The sequence below is a fragment of the Diabrotica undecimpunctata genome, chromosome 9, assembly GCF_040954645.1.
Source record: "Diabrotica undecimpunctata isolate CICGRU chromosome 9, icDiaUnde3, whole genome shotgun sequence".
Lineage (NCBI taxonomy): Eukaryota > Metazoa > Arthropoda > Insecta > Coleoptera > Chrysomelidae > Diabrotica > Diabrotica undecimpunctata.
Window position 1 is genome coordinate 4321907 of NC_092811.1, and position 18565 is coordinate 4340471.

Here is an 18565-nt window from a genome sequence, read left to right on the forward strand (position 1 = left end):
AACGCAAGTGTAAAGCTTTCATCTCTGCCAATATTCCTCTTATAAAATTACAGAACGAGACATTTATAGAAGTATTCGAAAAAACTGCCGCTTCAACATGACTGAATGGTCAATATTAATGAGTCAAATAAAATATAATTATTAGAAGAATTTTTTACCAAGTAACAAAAACAAAATATTTTGTATTTTGAGAAAAATTTCCGAAAGAAAAATTGAAACGTCAAAATAACATACAATATAGACATATCATAGAAATTCCATTAATAAATAAGGTCACTCTCTGTAAACTTGTAGTATGGAGTGTACCAACGAGGCGAAGAGACCGAGCGCATTATGTATCTCTTTTCCTCCGAATGCGTTCTCACTTAATTTTCTACGCAAGTGGACAAATTTGTCAAATATCACCTTAAATTTGACAAGCTGTACCTGCCGTTTAACTGCGTACGGAGATGTTTGGTTGCTTATCGACTAATATTCCGTTGATTTTTACATATAAATAGTCAGTCTGGGGTCGGCTTGCCGAAACGGGTCATGTAAGAACTCACACAGTCGGATGGATGACTCGGATCATTAATTTGACAAGTGTCTTGATGCGCAAGGATCACTTAACGCTCGGATTGGTCGAATTATTTTAAAAACGATGAATAAAATTTAGTCTGTTTTATCTTACAGATATTTTTTTTAATTCACAGAAACAAATGATCACCTTATAACCTGCCTTAATTAATTATTGAAATACTGATTAAATTAACCCTCTCATGTATTGAGTCCACTCCAGTGGACAGATTTTTTTAACTCCAAAAAATATAATTTAATTCTATGAAACTTGTGTAAAATGAATGAAATCCCTTTCAGTGGATTCTAAGCATAATTTTTCTAAGAAATTTTCTTTAAAATTATGCATGAGAGGCTTAAATATTAAAAAAATCTATAATATCTATAAATATGTGGGTCGGCACTGCCCACCCTGACCGGACGCCACTGGTAAGCTTAGTAAATAAATAAATAAGCGAATAAAAAAGATGAGTGCTTTTGAATATTATTTATTATACCTTATAATAATTCGTATTACAAAATGTGCACATTCTATTTACAAATCGAATACAACTAAAAACATTTAGGAATCCAAAATATCATCGGGCCCACATAGACCTGAATATCTGGAGTTAACGCCTGACGCTCCGCATGCTGACGCGGGCTCTCCGACTTGATAAACAGATTGCCCTGCGATATTTCCTCCCGGTGCATAGTTGCAAGCCATCAAATACGTGTTCCAGTTGTCAGTTGTTGTGTAGAAAGTCAGTGCGCATCCTACTTTGATGGTATTGGCCCAAACGACTTGAGTATAGTGTCCAACTGCTTTCGTTGTGGGACTAAAAAATGTTTTAATATAGTAGTTAAAATTGTTAGGAATGTGGTTAGAGAGCAGAAGAAAAACGCAAATATTGTAAGAGCATGCTATCAGAGCATGTCTTCGCAATGGTGATCGCCAAATTCGGATAATTCTGATTTGGCACGCGAAGAAGAAGAAGATGCTATCACAGAAGGGCATACAATATCAGACTAGGGAGCATACCCACCAAATCACTACAGTTCAAAACATAAAACACCCCTAAAGATTTTCGAGGACACAAATAGAATTGGTACAGTCGAAATAATATATACTGTAAAACGATTCAAATGCGGCGACCGTTTGATGTCGCCCTTCTTTTTTACAACCGACTGGATGCCGTTTTAGTAAGAGACAGTAAGATAACAACACTTATTTTGCAGAAAGTGCCAGTGCTAGTGCCGGTATAAATGTAATTCCTGAAAAAAACTGCCCGTAAAGAAGATTCGAATCCATTCAAATGCCCAAACTCAGCAAGTATGTTTTATTGTGTACAAAAATCTACATAAGAAATTCGACTTTGATGGTAAACTGTTGGTACAGTACATAAGCAACATAACAGCAACATAACATAAGCAACTTCTGATTTAACAGTAATTCCAGTTGTAACTGTATATAAAATAGTTAAAAATGAACCTTATTATCGCAAGAAGTCATGTGACTATAAATTTACAATACCTAGAGATGTTTCACATCTAAAACTATTGAAAACCACAATATTTGATTGCTACAGAATCAATTAAATAGCTCTCCTCCGTGAATTATCAAAACTCCACATGTAAACACCCTTCTTCTTCTTCAAGTGCCGTCTCCATCAATGGAGGTTAGCGGTTATGGTGGCAAACGTTTGTCTATCTTCAGCTGTTCTTAAGAGTTCCTCAAATCCAAGTCCTGTCCAGTTTCTGATATTACGTAACCAGGACAATTTTTTTCTTCCAATTCCTCGCTTTCCTTCTATTTTGCCTTTTATTATCAACTGAGGGATGTAGTATTTCTCGTTGCGCAACAAATGCCCTAAATAACTGGTTTTTCTTCTTTTGACTGTTCTCAATAGTTCTTTTTCTAAATTGAGTCTCGCTAGTACTTCTTCATTTGTTTTTCGTGCTGTCCAAGGAATTTTTAAAATTCTACGGTACACCCACATTTCAAATGCCTCGATTCTATTCAGGCTCTTTATTTTTAAAGTCCATGTTTCGACTCCGTAGAGAAGAACAGACCAGATAAAACATTTTACAAGTTTTAATCTCAATTTAATATTTATATGTGTATCGCAGAATAGAACGCGCATCTTAAAGAAACTATCCCTAGCTTGAGCAATTCTCGCTTTAATTTCTTGTTCTGGGTCCAGCTTGCAATTAATCCAACAGCCAAGGTATTTGTATTGGTTTACCTGTTCTAAAATATTCCCATTTATTTTTATAGGTAAGGGGATATTCTGTTTTCTTTGGATCACCATTACTTTTGTTTTTTTTTCGTTGATCTTCATTCCAAACTCTCGACAAGCATCCTTAAGGTGGTCTATAACCCTCTGTAAGTTTGTGTCTGTATCAGCCAGTAGGACAGTGTCATCTGCATATCTTATGCTAGATATTGGTTCTCCATTAATTTTTATTCCTGTGGAAAGGTTTTCCAAGGCTTGCTTGAATAGTAGTTCCGAGTAAAGATTGAACAGCATAGGGGATAGTATGCATCCTTGCCTTACTCCTTTATTTATACTAATATTTCTAGATGTATGATCGTCGATCCTAATCTTGGCACTCTGCCTCCAATATAAGTTCTTAATTAATCGGAGATCTTTGCTATCCAAGTTGATGCTCTGCAAGGAATTTAACATTTTATTATGGTTTACGCGATCAAATGCCTTTTCAAAGTCTACAAAACATAGAAAGACATCCTTTTGTTGGTCGTAACACTTCTGCAGCAGTACTTGTAATAAAAACAAGGCCTATCTGGTCCCCATTCCGGCTCTGAATCCAAATTGATCGTATCCAACTTCTTTTTCACACCTTTTGTATACCCTATTGTGAAGTATTTTTAATAGAATTTTAAGCATTTGGCTCATAAGACTTATTAATCTAAAATCTGCGCATCGCCTGGAGTTAGCTTGTTTTGGAATGGGAATAAAAATAGATTCTAACCCTTCCTCTGGTATTTCCCCAGTATCGTAGATTGTATTAAACAAAATTACTAACAAATCAATGTTATTACTTTCGATCAATTTAAGTATTTCAGGATAAACTTCATCAGGTCCAGGGCTTTTATTGGTCTTTAATTGTTTAATGGCATATTCCACTTCGACTTTTAGAATTGGTGGGCTTTCAGTGACATTATTTATTGTAATGTCTATTCTTTCATCTCGGAACAGCTGTTGTATAAATTAAACACTGTAAACACCCATTGAACCCAAATTATACATATGATACTAATCCATATCTTATATATCAAAATTATAAACAAATAGTCTCAAATTACAAAAATTACACCCACATCTTTACTGATTCATCTAAGTTTTCCCAAGGCCTAGAAGCAGCAGTATTTATAAAGAACGATACAAAATATTTATTTAAGCTTATCAGTTTATCTCTGTCTTGTCGTTTCCACTGAGAATCGTGATTTCTTCTAATATTCCAAATAATTTTTTTCCATTTGTCTCTATTTTCAGCTGCTCAAAGAGCTTTGCAAAATGAGTTTCCAGCTGAATTCTTAATTTGGTCGGACAATCTAGTTGGTGATTATCCTCTTGATCTTCTCCCCGGAACGTTTCTATTAGAAACAATTAATCTCTCCATGTCCACTATCTGGTATTCCTGTAACATGTTAGTCAGTTGAATAGTGTGGAATCTGTCGACCACCATAATTTTTGTCTTAGTTTTATTGATTTTCAGACCAACTTTATTGCTTTTTACTCAACTCTTGGCAGGAGACTAGACATTTCTTGCTCATTTGCTGCTATAAGTGTAGTCTCATCAGCAAATTTTAAATTAGAGGTTTTCCTATCAGCCACTGTTACTCCGCCGGCTCATCCATCTAAAGCCATTCTCATCACATGTTCACCATAAATGTTGAATAAGTCAGTTGACAACAGGCTTCCTTGTCTCGTATCTCTCTCGGTCTTGAATTGGTTTGAGAATTTATGATCTAGTCGTAATGTTGCTATATTGGACTGGTACAGATTTTTAATAGGTGTCACCAGGTGCATTGGTTTATCCATTTCTATTAAAATGAACCACAGATTTGTTCAATTTACACGAATAAATGCCTTTTGGTAGTCAACGAAGCACATATTCATAGGTACTTGAAATTCTCTAGACCAGTTCATACAATATCTTTAATGGAGAACTCTATGCCATATTAAAAGCGCTAAAATACATTTCCAGAGCACAAACCAAACACTCTTTAATAATATTTGACCCACTTGATTCACAGAGACTCATACATCAAACATTCTGAAGAACACTATAGCAATATTAATCAAAGTAATATTACACATTCCTCATCAAAAAAAACAGAATCCAAAAAAGGTTTTCCAATAGGTTCTATCTCATTCTGAAATCGACGGAAATGAGAACGCTGTTCGTTGGGGTAAGAAACTATTAAAATCGATGACTCGCAATTTATGGACAGACAAATACAAGCAAACTAAGAGAAATAAAAGAAGAAGAAAGTTATATAATAAGATAAGAAAAGGAGGATTCTAACGTTGACTACCACAAGAGTATGGAAGCTGATATTTTTGAACTTTGGTTTGAAAATTTACGGATCGCTAACTTTGGGTCAAATAGAGTAATGGTGCTTGACAAAGCTTTCTTCATTCTCGACTGTTCATTAAGATACCAAATACTTCAAAGAAAGCAGAATTGCAAAGCTTTTTAATGGAAAATAATTTGTATTTTGAAGATTTTTAGCAAAAGAATTTAATATGACAATTTTATCTCAGAAAACTAAAACAACAGTAATCAGCAAAGAACCAACCAGATGTAAAATAGAAATGGATAGCATCAGTATTGAACAAGTAATGGAAATAAGATATCTTGGAATTACACTGTCCAGCTATGTAGACCTGGACAAAGAAGTGTGAGATCAAGTACAAAAAGCAAATAGACTGGCAGGATGCCTTAATAACACTATATGGCGAAACAGACCCATTAACACTGAAATAAAGTCAAGAATTTATAAAGCCAGTGTAAGATCAATAATGACATATGCCTCAGAAACAAGACTCGACAGAATCAAAATGCAAAGGCTACTGGAAACCCAGAGATGAGAGTCCTGAGAAGAATTACAAGAAATACGCTGAGAGATCGAAAGAGAAGTGAAGTCATTAGAAGAAAATGTAACGTACAGTATATCAATGAATGGACACAAAGTAGAAAAAAGAATGGAATAATCACATAAGCAGAATGGGGAGACCCGTGTCGTCAAACTAGCAAGAGATAAGTCACCACTCTTTCACTCTCAAGACAACCTTTCATAGAGATATTAACCCGCCAATGAACAAGCGGAATTGTTCATAAAGAGGAAGAAGAAGAAGATTTTTATACAAAAAAATAACATTGACGTTCTACACACGAAGCAATGTAACAAGTTATACACCTTAGAGATTATTGCCGAAAAGCATGGACCCCTATTTTTGTGTTTTCAATCCCATAGAGTTTTATTTTGAGGATGAGACAGCCACCTGAACTTTAACAGTAGCACAAGGTTGTCCTCATTTCGAGCAGGGAAGATGTATGTTACCTTTAAGTGAAATCTTACAACGTCGACCTCGTGTCATTATATCATTATTATTTACCATGATTGTCATGTAATTCAAAGATTTTCCTCTTCTACTTTGTAAAAAATAAATATTATAAATAATATTTATAATACCTAATAATAAATATTAATAATATAAATATAAATAAGTCTTATGAGCACCTTGAAGTTATCCCTACATATCATCCACAGAAAAATAAGCAATACGTCTGAAGAAGAACAAGATGAAACGGGGTTTGGATTTTGGTTTGAACACGATCCAAGAATTCTTGAATTCCAACTTGGACCAAGTGGACTTGTACCAAGTTGCCACGGTTAAATGACTTGGTTGTCAAATAACCATTGTAAAGATGGCGTAAGTGATTGTGGAAGGTGTTCTAATGATTGCTGATATGTTAAAACATGAGCTTGAAATCCAGAAAAAAGGAATAAAAAAGAAAAAACACTTCTAGCATCCTTATTTTTACATTCCTTTCATACATTCCATAATGCTTCCTCGACTTAGTATAACTCCATGCATCTAACATACGCCATTTTAATTTTACAATACCACACTACTTGGATCCAAGGAAGTTGACCAGCGTACCACTTAACTTAGATAGAACCTGTTAATACAAGTGTACTTGGATGAACAGGTGACACGATCAAAATAGCCTCCAAGTGTTGCGCGAGCAACGTCCAAGCAGATTTTAACCAAGTACACTTGGATCGTGTCAACTCGCCTTTGGAGATGGATTCCTGAATTCTCCAGCGAAAGACCTGTCTAATGATGTGCCACACATGATCTATTCCCTATTTGAAATTAAGCGTTTCTGGTACTGGAAATGAGGGATGTGTTTATCGTTAAAATATGATCCCTGTGGAATAAAATCTCGACCTCCTTCAGAATTATTCGAAAATCCAGTGAATATTGCCAAATATCAGGGCTCTTTTTTGAGTAGTCAACTCTGTATTATAGGTAACAAGTCTAATAATATAAAATACGAACAATACAAATTTGTCTACTTACTAGTTTCCAAAAGAACCAACCCAACTGTTATTAAAATCTTTTACTTCGTTATACCAGGCGTAGATGGTGAGATTGCTTACAGTCTTATAGTCGCCGGTGCTACCAGAATATGATCTACTGCCCAAGTTTTGTCCCACCCAGCTATATGGAGCTAAAGATAAATAAATATTTTTTGTTATGATTAATTGATTGATGTAATCTTCGAAAATTAAAGCATTATGGATCAGAAATGCTTGAGCACAAAGTTTGGAATAATACAGATAGGATATGGGAAAGAAAGGTCTAAAATTGGACAAAATGTGGATCAAATGTGATTAAAAGGGATTTCTATAAACGTTAATATTCTAAGTTGACCTTGAGAATATTAGGGAGATAGAGTCTCTCTGCTTCTCTTCTCAAACCACTCCGTTATTTCTCCTTAAAAGTCTACCCTTGTATATGTACTTCCTTTAACGCATTTATCATCATGTCTCTCTTTGACATATTATATGGATCTTGTATTTCCGAAATTTTTCCAGAATTTGTTCCAACATATTCGTCCCAGGCCTAACCATGAGATGACGACTCTAATTAATTACAAGATATGACATTTTGGTAGTGTCAACCTTCAAAAGCTTACTGTCAAGATTTCATGTCATTCGGATTATTATTTAACGAGTTACACTGGCTTGAATTGTCGCTACTTTTAGATTCAACTCAATTTCGTGTGTTTATTTGTCAATGTATTTGATGGGAAAAAAATCGCGGTCGTACCACTCGTACCGACACCAATGACGATTCTCTGGGGGCCAAATAAGCTAGTTATTCCTGAAAACCTTGAAAAAAACACTGAAAATTATTATGGAAAACCACAAAGTAAAGTTGCAAGAGATAAGTGACACTCTAAAGTTATCAAAGATTAGAAACATTTGGATATGACAAAGCTGTTTTGTTGACAAATCAACAACGAATTGATGAGTCTCGGCGCTGTTTGGACATGTTTAATCGAAATGAGTCGAAGTAAGTTTTTGCACTGGTATGTCACAATGGATGAAATATGGATCCATCGCTGAGCGAAGATGTAGGTGTTTGTCCTTACACCTTTGTCCTGATGGCTTTGTTTCACGCACCAGTAATAGGTCGCTGGTTTTTTCCCTTGGGGAACAAGGTTTTTCCTTAGGGAAATAGGTTCACTTTATATATATATTTCTTTGAAGGACCACCCAGAAAACTGGGAAAACTGAAGATTCGAAAAGAACGTTTGAACAAATATATTTAAACAAATACAATGTATTTTAAACGCCGATAACTTGCATATAATACACACTTGTCTATAATACAATATTGACACGAACTTATTAATATACCGACTGGTTTAAAACACTAATATGCCGCTGGGGCGAGTAGCCTGACGCTCCTTCCGTGCTGGAATTTGAACTGATACTGATGTCCACTCTCGCCCCTCAATCACAAACATTCCGAAATCTCCCCCCTGACCCCTCGACGTATTAAAAGATATGTTTATTTTTCAAATACCTTTAACTTTCAAATCATTGATAAAAACTACCTGAATAAGGGTATTTGTCTCAACTTGCGGAATTTTGGAATGCGTCAGAGGGTAATTTGGAAAATACTAATCCTTTCATTGTTACGATTCTATGAAGGTTTTAGAAACTTGTGTAGAAAGTTATTTAAATGCAAGATAACGGCGCTTTACAGATTATTAGTTAGTACAAAGAAATTTTATATATCTAAACTAATATACAGTATGATACAAAAATAAACTAAATAATATGATACAAAAATAGACTAAAAATATTAAGTATTGTTGTTACGCAACAATCGCTTCACTCCTAAGTCAAATCGGCAGCCATCTGAGTAAACATCACCCGGAAAAGTCGTCCTAAGACTCCTAAGTGACCAATGACGCAACAAACTGCCGGACTGGTCATGGCATCTTTATTTTGGAACTTGCAAGGAATTATTCGTATTGACTGACTATTCTCTATTGACTTCTCTAAACATAGAGAAACAGCCTAAAACAGCTACTGCTGCATTGGTTTATTGAAGCGTTTGAAGATCGAAATCACACAGAAAAGACCTCTTTTGTTAAAGAAAAAAATATTGTTTCAGCAGTAAAATGCACCGTGGCACAAGTTGATGAAAATGATGTCAAAAATGCACGAATTGGGCTTTGAATTGCTTCCGTATCCACCGTATAGTCCAGATCTGGCCCTCAGTGAATACCACCTTTTATGCGATATAAAAAAAATGCTCCGTGGTAAAAGATATTTGTCAGATGAAGTACTTGTCAAAATTAAAGGTAAAGATAATTCGTTTTAAAGGACTAAACCAAAAAATTAGAAAAGCGTTGGGATGATTGGATCGCCGCTAAAGGAGATTTTGATGAATAAAGTAAAAAAATATATTATTTTATCAGTTAGGCCCGGGTTTTATTGACTATGTATAACATTTATCGTCGATCTTCCTGATCTAAACATATTTTGGTAGTTTTCTAGTATTTTTTCTGTATAGATCTTGCTTGATATTTATTATATTTGCTAAAATTTTGTATATTGAATGTAAAAGGGTGATTGGACCATAATTTTCACATAATTGTCCCCCTTCTTGTAGATAGGTATAGACTCGTTCTGCTCTATCTCTCTCTTTCTACCACCCTCTCACACTCACTTCTATAATTTCAAACAATATTTCTGGATATCGTTTGTTTTTATGTCTTCTTTGTTTACATTAATTTCTTGTTTGTATTTCCAATTTAACTCAAAACTTTCTTTATTTGCCTTCTTCGCCCTGTAAAACTTATTAGTGACAGAAATAGCTCAATTAAGTAATCAGTGATATGGCTCTAAAGGATATATAAATTAAAACAAATAATTGGAGATTATCTTATCAGCACGATCTGCTTCTTTCAAGCATATTTACAGTCACATTTACAATTTATGATACGATGTTTTTTCATTTTCAAACAGTATTTCTTTGAAAGTATTCATATGTCAAAATCGAACCAATAACAAAGAAGTTGTGATATAGTGCCCCTTTGGAAATACTGTCATGTTTGTTTCTTCTTTAAAAAATTCATGGATGTCCAATCCTCTTTCATTTAACGTATCACAGGCTCCAATCTGACCAATAACAACAAAGATACGATATATTGTACTTTAATTTCGTTGTGTTTGTTTTTTTGTCACAAAATTTTTGCTAATATTTCATTTAATGTCACAAACATCAAAATAGGATCAATAATTACAAAGATACGATATAGTGCCCCTTTAGCAATGCCATCATATTTATTTTTTCTATGAAAACCATATTCGTCATCAACTCCTCTTTTCAACGAACCGTTTTACGTCAAGATCCGATACGTGCTCCGCCCACCGGCCACACCTGTCACACCTGGCGGCTCATCGAAGGATTCCGCTTTTTCCCACGGTCGGCAAAATTTTCTTAGGTCCAGCCGCCCCAATACTAAAAGCCTCTGACTTATTTCTGATAGGATCATTATCGAAAATATTTACAGAGTCTGTTGGAAGTAAATCTTCAGTAATAAAAGGCGTATTTGATAACTTGCTCATTGTTTACTTTCTATTAACTTCTCAACTTGTTTCTTTATCTAAATTCGTTTTTAAATATTTTTAATAGTCTTAATATTATTCTTTTTTCTGTGAAGATTTTTCTATCTAATATTCTAAGGTCCTTCGCTTGCTTTTTGTCATTATAAGAGTACCATCACAAGCTAACATTAAAAGCTTGGCTTCAAAAAATTAGTTATCAATCTCAAACTACATAGATTGAAATAATGTAAAAATATTAGAAAAAAAAATTAAATGTAAACGGTTCGTTTCGATTCAATTCAAGTCCCTACCTATTCATCTACACGTGTTTCAAGGTTTACCTTTCATCAGACAAATAATCAGAAGACTGAACTGCATCGAAATGCATCGGCTAGTTGGCAGTTATAGTAAAATTATATACCACAGTATGCAAGTATCGACCTCTATTGAGGAAAAATGAGAAAAATACTTATAAGGGTATCTTACCTGTTCTTCTACATTGATCATGAACAAAAACACAGTTGTTGGTGTGGCACTGGGCAATAGTTTCTAATTCTTTACTGTAACTCTGAAAAATGTATTTTTTATGTACTAGATGTTTGTTTCTAGCATTTATATTAACATTTAACAACGTTATACTTGTATTATAAACACATGGAAAAATCTTGAGAACGTGTATTGAAAAAGTAGTGTACGAAACTGTAGGTCTGTTAAAGAAAACAAACAGGAAAGGGGCCTTCTTCAAGAGTAACAACCTCTCTCTTGATACAAAAGTAAGAATGCTGCGATGCTACGTCTTCTCTGTCCTTTTTTATGGTGTTGAATCATGGACCTTGAACGAATATATGTGCAGAAAACTCGAAGCTATATCGGAGAATACTTAAACATTAATATATATTTAATATTATCGAATTTTTATTATGATTTATTGACTATTATTTTTACATTTTAAAAGCAATAAACACATATTTTAAACAAAAATTACATATTATTTGTATAAGGATTACAACATTGAAATGGAACTGGGCGGGGCATGTTGCCAGATTAAAAGATGGAAGGTGGACGAAAAAAATTCTGGAATGGAGACCTAGACACGATTCTTATTGTAATCGAGGACGTCCTCCAACAAGGTGGTCAGATGACATCAAGCGCATTCAGTACAACTGAATTCAGGGTGCTCAAGATAGAATGCATTGGAATTATTTACGGGAGGCCTATGTCCAGCAGTGGACTCAAAACGGCTGATGATAATGACGATTATTTGTATACGATATACGTGAGCTTGAAGTCAGTTTAGACTTAGAGGATAATTAATAAAAGTGGAGAAATAGAAAATGGTAGCTGACAGAAAATGCTAGATCGAAGAAAAACGGAAGAATCTAGAAGAAGAAAAAGAACATGCCTCTATGTCAAAAGAACCTTTACTTGATGTTCTCTTTGATCAAATTTTAATCACGAATTATGGATCTTAATATGAAAATATTTCAGAACAATACTTACCAAAGCCTTCATATTGGAAGCAGAAGGTTGAGCTCCAGTGGTTTCCTGGCCAGAAGCAATCCTGTTTCTCAAATCGTTGTGGACATCCAACATGAATCTTCTATCAATATCTGTCAACGGAATAGGTCGATAGTTTGAACCGCACGTTGATCCTTTACCGCAGTCCTAAAAGAATAAAATTTTACATAAAAATGTTCGTCTAAAAGACAAAATAACAATTTCTAGGGATCAAACAAAAAGACTCATCCATTTTTAACTAAACTATAATTACTTAACGTAAATATACTGAATTGGAATTGGAAAAATTACTGCCAGGGAATGGGAATCGCCATAGGAAATGACGTACTGTTCTCCCTGAACTTTGTGGATGACCAAGTCGTCCTAGCTCAAGATTCTTTTGATCTAGAATTTATGATAAAGCGTCTATACAGAGAATATGTAAAATGGGGGTTACAAGTCAGCAAGAAGAAAACAGAATATTTAGTTATCAATTCAGATGCAAGGTTTGAAGTGTTGATAGACGAGGACGTGGAAAAATTTAAATATTTAGGTGCACTCATTAATAAAAACGGCTTGGGAGAAACCGAAATTAAACACCGAAATAATCAGGGACGTAAAATTGTAGGACGTCTGAACTCCTTATGGTGGGATCGCAACATTTCCAAAAGGAACAGAAAAAGAATAGAGCAAACCATGGTTGAATCAGTTATTTATTATGGCTCTGAAATATGGACAATTAATGCAGACCTGCAGAGAAGATTGTTGGCAGTTGAAATGGATTATTTGGGAAAAAGTGTTAGAACATCAAGGCTGGAAAGAAAGACCAACGAATCTATAAGAAATAACATGAATGCTACAGAAACGATCATTGACAGAATAGAAAGAAGAGGTTTAAAATGGTTTGGACACCTATTGAGAATGCCTGACAAACGTTGGCCCCAAAAACTTCACAGATGGGAGCCCCCTGGAAGAAGAAAAGAGGTCGACCTCGACGCTCATGGAATGGAGGAATTAAAAGAGCGAGGGAATCGAGAGGTTTGGAGGAGGAGCATGCCTTGGACCGGGAAGATTGGCGGAGGAGAACGGGAATACTTCGATAGCTGTCTCCAAAATGTATTGTATTTACAAGTTAGATCCTGTAATACATTGATTTTGATTCTGTTGATCCTTTCTGATCCAAATTAGTTCCCTATAACTTTTACTCTATTGAGCATCGTCTGCAACTCTTTAATGTTGCCTGCCAGTATAACAGTATTAACAGCATATCAAGGATTACTTCATTAATCTTGATACCTTCAATGTACTCTTCCAGTAACAATTGATTACACAATAAAAGAATAGAGGTGAAAGTGAATATCGATTGTGTACTCCTACAAAGAAAAAAAATAAATCTGCAGGGGATGATGAGATCTTATTTGATATGTCAAAGAAGAGTACAACGGGACTAAAAAACTAACTGGGAAATGTATAGAACATATCTCTAACAGAAGAAGATGTCCCAGACGAATGAGGAAGACCATTGGTAATGTTGATATACAAAAGAGATGATTTAGTAGATCTGGAAAATTACCGACAGACAAGTGTCCTGTTCCAAACATACATACTTTTTTTTTATTTGCGGAAAAAGCCTAAATATTTTAAAGGTAGTTAACCGTCACCAATGGGGCGCTGATAATAAGGTTAATATAATGTTTTATAGGGCATATACCAGGTCAATTATTGACTATGGTTGTGTTTTATATGGGTCTGCTACAAATAAATACTAGACTTAAAAAATTAGACCGAATCCAGTACAAAGCTCTACGTTTGGTTTTAGGTGCACTTAAATCTACACCTACTGAAAATCTATTAGCGGAATGTATGGAACCTCCATTACATTTAAGACGTCTTTTTTAGCTGAAAATGTTATCCTTAAATGTCAAGATAATAACCAAACCTACCTATTGTAAAAAATATCCGACATATCTGTGTCTAACTTAGTTGACAAATGGTGGCATAACAAAATTTCTCCAACTTTAGCTATAGCATTTCCTAGTGTTTCTTCCTATTTAGAAATCCCAATTGAAACTAATTTCTTCCAATCTAATTTCAGTATTCTTTATTCCCAAACCTAATATTATTTTCCTACTTTTGATGATAACAACGCCATTTAACTTCAAAAACAACTTGCCAAATTTGATAAGCCATCTAGGATTTTCACAGATGAGTCAAAATCCATTTTGGGAGTTGGTTGTGCGGTATATATTCAAAACAATCAAGAACACAGTATGTTTAAATTAAACCAACAATGTTCCATTTATTCCGCAGAACTGTTTGCAATATATCAAGCTCTGGAATGGACTATTGAGAAAAAAATGTCTGATCAACAAATAATAATCCTGTTAGATTCAAAATCTGCGTTGTCTGCTTTAGATAATTAAAAGAAATAATTCAGTCAGTCTCTTTCATTTGGGTAAAAGAACATGCTGAGATCTCGGATTACGCCAAAGCAGATTATTTTGCTAAAGAAGCGGCTTCAAAAAGATTAGAAATTAGATGGCTCAATAGAAGTGATTTTAAGTTTTAGTTTGTTTTCAGCAAACCATATGCTAGATTCAGTAAAAACTTCCTCATAAGACATTTTTAAATCATCATTATTTTTTCCTGATATAACGTATGTCGCATCATCTGCGAAGTGTACGGATTTGTACGGAGATATGAATTTAGGCAAATCGTTGACATAAATAATAAACAAAAGAAGTCCTAAGGCCGAACCTTGTGGGACTCCATGTTTTACGGATAGAAAATCTGAGAGATGACCTTTAGACACTACCGCCTGGTGTCTGCCACATAGATAAGAAGTTATAAGCTTAAGAGGGATACCTCTGATTCCATAGAAATTTAATTTGTGAAGCAAAATGCCGTGTGAAAAGCAGTCAAAAGCCTTCGACAAGTGGCAAAGAGATATTCAAGCCCCTCAATCACCTCTCTCACAACATTAAATACCGCGTTCGTAGTAGAACGAGCACTTCTGAATCCATATTTTGAGTTGCTAAAGTAATTACTCAAAATAGGAATAAAATTGTTGTTTGATATTCTTTTCAATCAATTTTTCAAAACTAGCAACAATGCTTATGGGTCTGTAATTGTCAGTTTTTGAGAAAACACCTTTTTTGTAAATAGGTAGTACTATTGAGTATTTTTGTAATTCCGGAAAAACTCCAATTGATAGAATTAAATTAATGAGATTAGTGAAAGGTGTTAAAACTATTTGGTAAGTTTCTTTTAAAATTTTGCTATTAATTTCGTGAACGTCCCTACAATTGGTTATTATTTGAGAGACCTCTTCTTCCAGAACGGGACGAAAAAAAAGGACTTGCTCGGAGAAGGATAACTTCTATAATTGAAGAGGACATCGACATTAATAGTGGAAAGAAATGTAATTATATTCTCTGCAATTGTATTAAAAAAATGATTTATTTCGTCTGGAGGTAAATCAGGTAGTACCGAACAGGATCTTGTATTGTTCCTTTCGAAATTTACTATTTTCCAGCAGTCTCTAGGTTTATTATTGGAATTAATAATAAAATCACAGTAAGCTGACTTTTTAACATTTTGCAATTGCCGATTATATTCAAATTTTTGTTGTTTATATACTTTGAAGGAGAAGTAGCCATCAGGTACCTAAAAATACTTTTTAATAAATGCCTATTTGAAGGAAACATACCAAAGGAATGGAATACTGCTAACACAATATTAATACACAAAAAAGGGGACAATACAGATCTGAAAAATTATCATCCAATATCACCACTATCACAACTTTATAAAATATTCACAAAAATAATTACAAATAGATTGACAACAAAGTTCGATGTATATCAACCAGTAGAGCAAGCCGGATTTAGAAAAAGGTTCAGTACATCTTCACACACTAAAGGTCCTAATAGAAAAAGTTAACGAATACAATTTACCAATCTGTTTAGCATTTATAGACTACGAGAAAGCTTTTGACACCATAGAATTATGGGCTATTGAGGAAGCACTGGTCAACAGCAGAATAGATTCTAGATATAGGATATTAATACATAATATATATCAACACGCTGAAATGGTAGTCACGATGGATAACGGAATGAAAACGAGGCCAATAAAAATCAACCGAGGAGTAAGACAGGGAGACACCATATCTCCAAAACTATTTACTGCCGCACTTGAAGACATCTTTAAATCACTAAATTGGGAAACGAAGGGACTATCGATAAACGGAAAGTATTTAAACCATCTAAGATATGCAGATGACGTAGTACTAATAGCCGACAGCTGGAAAGAACTGAAGACGATGATCGATGAGCTTCATACGGAATCCATAAAAAAAGGACTGAAAATGAATCTGAGTAAAACTAAGCTAATGTCGAATAAAGATGATCAACCGACGATAACCATCCAAGGAACAAAAGTGGAACATGTAGAAGAATACATATATCTGGGTCAGAATATCAAGGTAAACAAAGAAAACCAAACTACCGAAATAAGCAGACAAGTAAGAATGGGATGGGCCGCATTTGTAAAACTCTCATACATACTGAAAGACAAAAAGATACCCCAAAACCTTCGAACAAAAGTGTTCGATTCTTGTATCCTTCCCGTTCTCACTTACGGAGCTCAAACCTGGACATTCACAAAAAAGAACATGGACAAGATTCGAAAAACTCAGCGAGTCATGGAACGACAGATGCTTGGTATCTCACTAATAGATCGGAAAACGAACGAAGCAATCCGGAACAAAACAAAAATAAAGGACGCCGTGAAACAAGCAGCTAAATGAAAATGGAAATGGGCTGGACACAACGAACGTCTCGAAGATGGTAGATGGAACAAAGAAGTCGGAAACTGGCGACCGTACGATGCGAAGAAACCAAGAGGAAGACCTCAAATGCGCTGGAGCGACGATATCAAAAGAGTCGCAGGACCAATGTGGAAACGCCTAGCACACAACAGGGATGAATGGCGAGAAATGGGAGAGGCCTTTATTCGAAAATTCGGATAGAAAAAGGGCTATAAAAAAAATATATACTTTGAACAAATGGGGATCCTTAGTGGCATCTGCAATATGTTTATTAAGAGAAAGATTAGATCTGTATGACCTTAATTCATTATTAAACCATTGCACAGGTACTTTTTCAGTAGTTTGTCGTACTTTTTTTAGTGGAAAATGCTTTAATATTAAATTGTTATAAGTTTCGGTAAAAAAGGCTGTCAAAAAATCAGGATCATTATTAATACCATAGAAAAAGTCTATCTTTGTACCAGCTAGGGCACGTTTAAGCTTCTGTAAATCAGAAGAAGTAATAATCCGTTGAAATGTTTCATTAGCGTCAACAACTTTATACTCAGAGTCAATAAATATAAATTGAACTCGATGGTCAGATAAACAAGCTTCAGATACGCCCACTCTGTAGCTATTTTCAGTTTCTTTTATTGTTATTATCGACAACATTATATCATAATGTTGTCGATGCAACTACCGGACTGGGATATGATTCTAGTATAATCGTTTATAGTTACTTTTAGACCAAAAGATGTTAATAGATTTTGAATATCAAAAGAAGGGTCAGATTTAATTTTAAAATTTTAAAATTTATATTAAAATCACCAAGTATGACCATTTTGTCTGCTTTACTAAGCAAAGGCGTTATGACATTTTCAAAATTTACCAAAAGTACAGTACAACAGAACATCTATATACATTCAAACCAATCATAGAAAAGACAAATGAGTATAATATATATTTATGTTTGGTATTTGCAAATTTCAAGAATTTCTGACAACCAACCCAATAATTTCTGACTTGTGAAATGCTAGAACATATCAACGATATATCAATTTAATTTGAAAGATCCGTAGTAAAACAACCTCAAGAATACAGTTGCAGCAACTATAGAAAATTAGACAAATTTATAGAAAATTTAGACAAACACTTACCACATCTTTTCGAAGACAAACCGTATGTGTTTTACCACTACAGTTATATTGACAATAATCAGTTGTGGTTTGAGCACTCGACAATGTGTACAAAAATGTAAAAATATAAATAATTTTAACAAACTTTTCCATGTTTATGATCGTACGCTGTGTTAAACCACTTATGAGATCAACAACATTTTCTTTTATACCTTCCGAGTTTATACTCCCATAAATATTTAAAACCTACACAAATATTGACGAGAGTATTATAAAATGTGATAAGTATATAAAAGTATTAAGAAATATGAAAAGATGTTGTATACACTGCTGAAAAAAGGCCTGAAAAACAAAAGTAGTAATTTTCAGAAAGATTCCAAATCTGATGAATTAATTAAGTTAACAAAAGCAGAGCAT

The 18565-nt window shown here is 34.3% G+C and overlaps 1 protein-coding gene across 1 annotated transcript; it reads right to left on the minus strand.

The window, feature by feature from the left end:
- Positions 1 to 1027: 1027 nt before the first annotated feature.
- On the minus strand, positions 1028 to 18341 carry LOC140449412 (venom allergen 3-like). Its single transcript, XM_072542573.1, has 5 exons — positions 18170 to 18341; positions 12206 to 12370; positions 11192 to 11273; positions 7155 to 7305; positions 1028 to 1373 (listed from the first exon to the last, which is right to left on the minus strand). The coding sequence occupies exons 1-5, from the start codon at positions 18299 to 18301 to the stop codon at positions 1118 to 1120; spliced, it is 786 nt and encodes a 261-aa protein (XP_072398674.1). The 5' UTR covers positions 18302 to 18341; the 3' UTR covers positions 1028 to 1117.
- Between the last annotated feature and the right edge of the window lie 224 nt (positions 18342 to 18565).

Excerpts from the sequence above, each read along its gene's own strand:
- LOC140449412 (XM_072542573.1), bottom strand. The coding sequence starts at position 18,301 with ATGGAAAAGTTTGTTAAAATTATTTATATTTTTACATTTTTGTACACA. Across the intron at positions 11,274-12,205 it reads CTTCCAATATGAAGGCTTTG|AGTTACAGTAAAGAATTAGA; the intron begins GTAAGTATTGTT and ends TACATTTTTCAG. Across the intron at positions 7,306-11,191 it reads TGATCAATGTAGAAGAACAG|CTCCATATAGCTGGGTGGGA; the intron begins GTAAGATACCCT and ends ATTTATCTTTAG.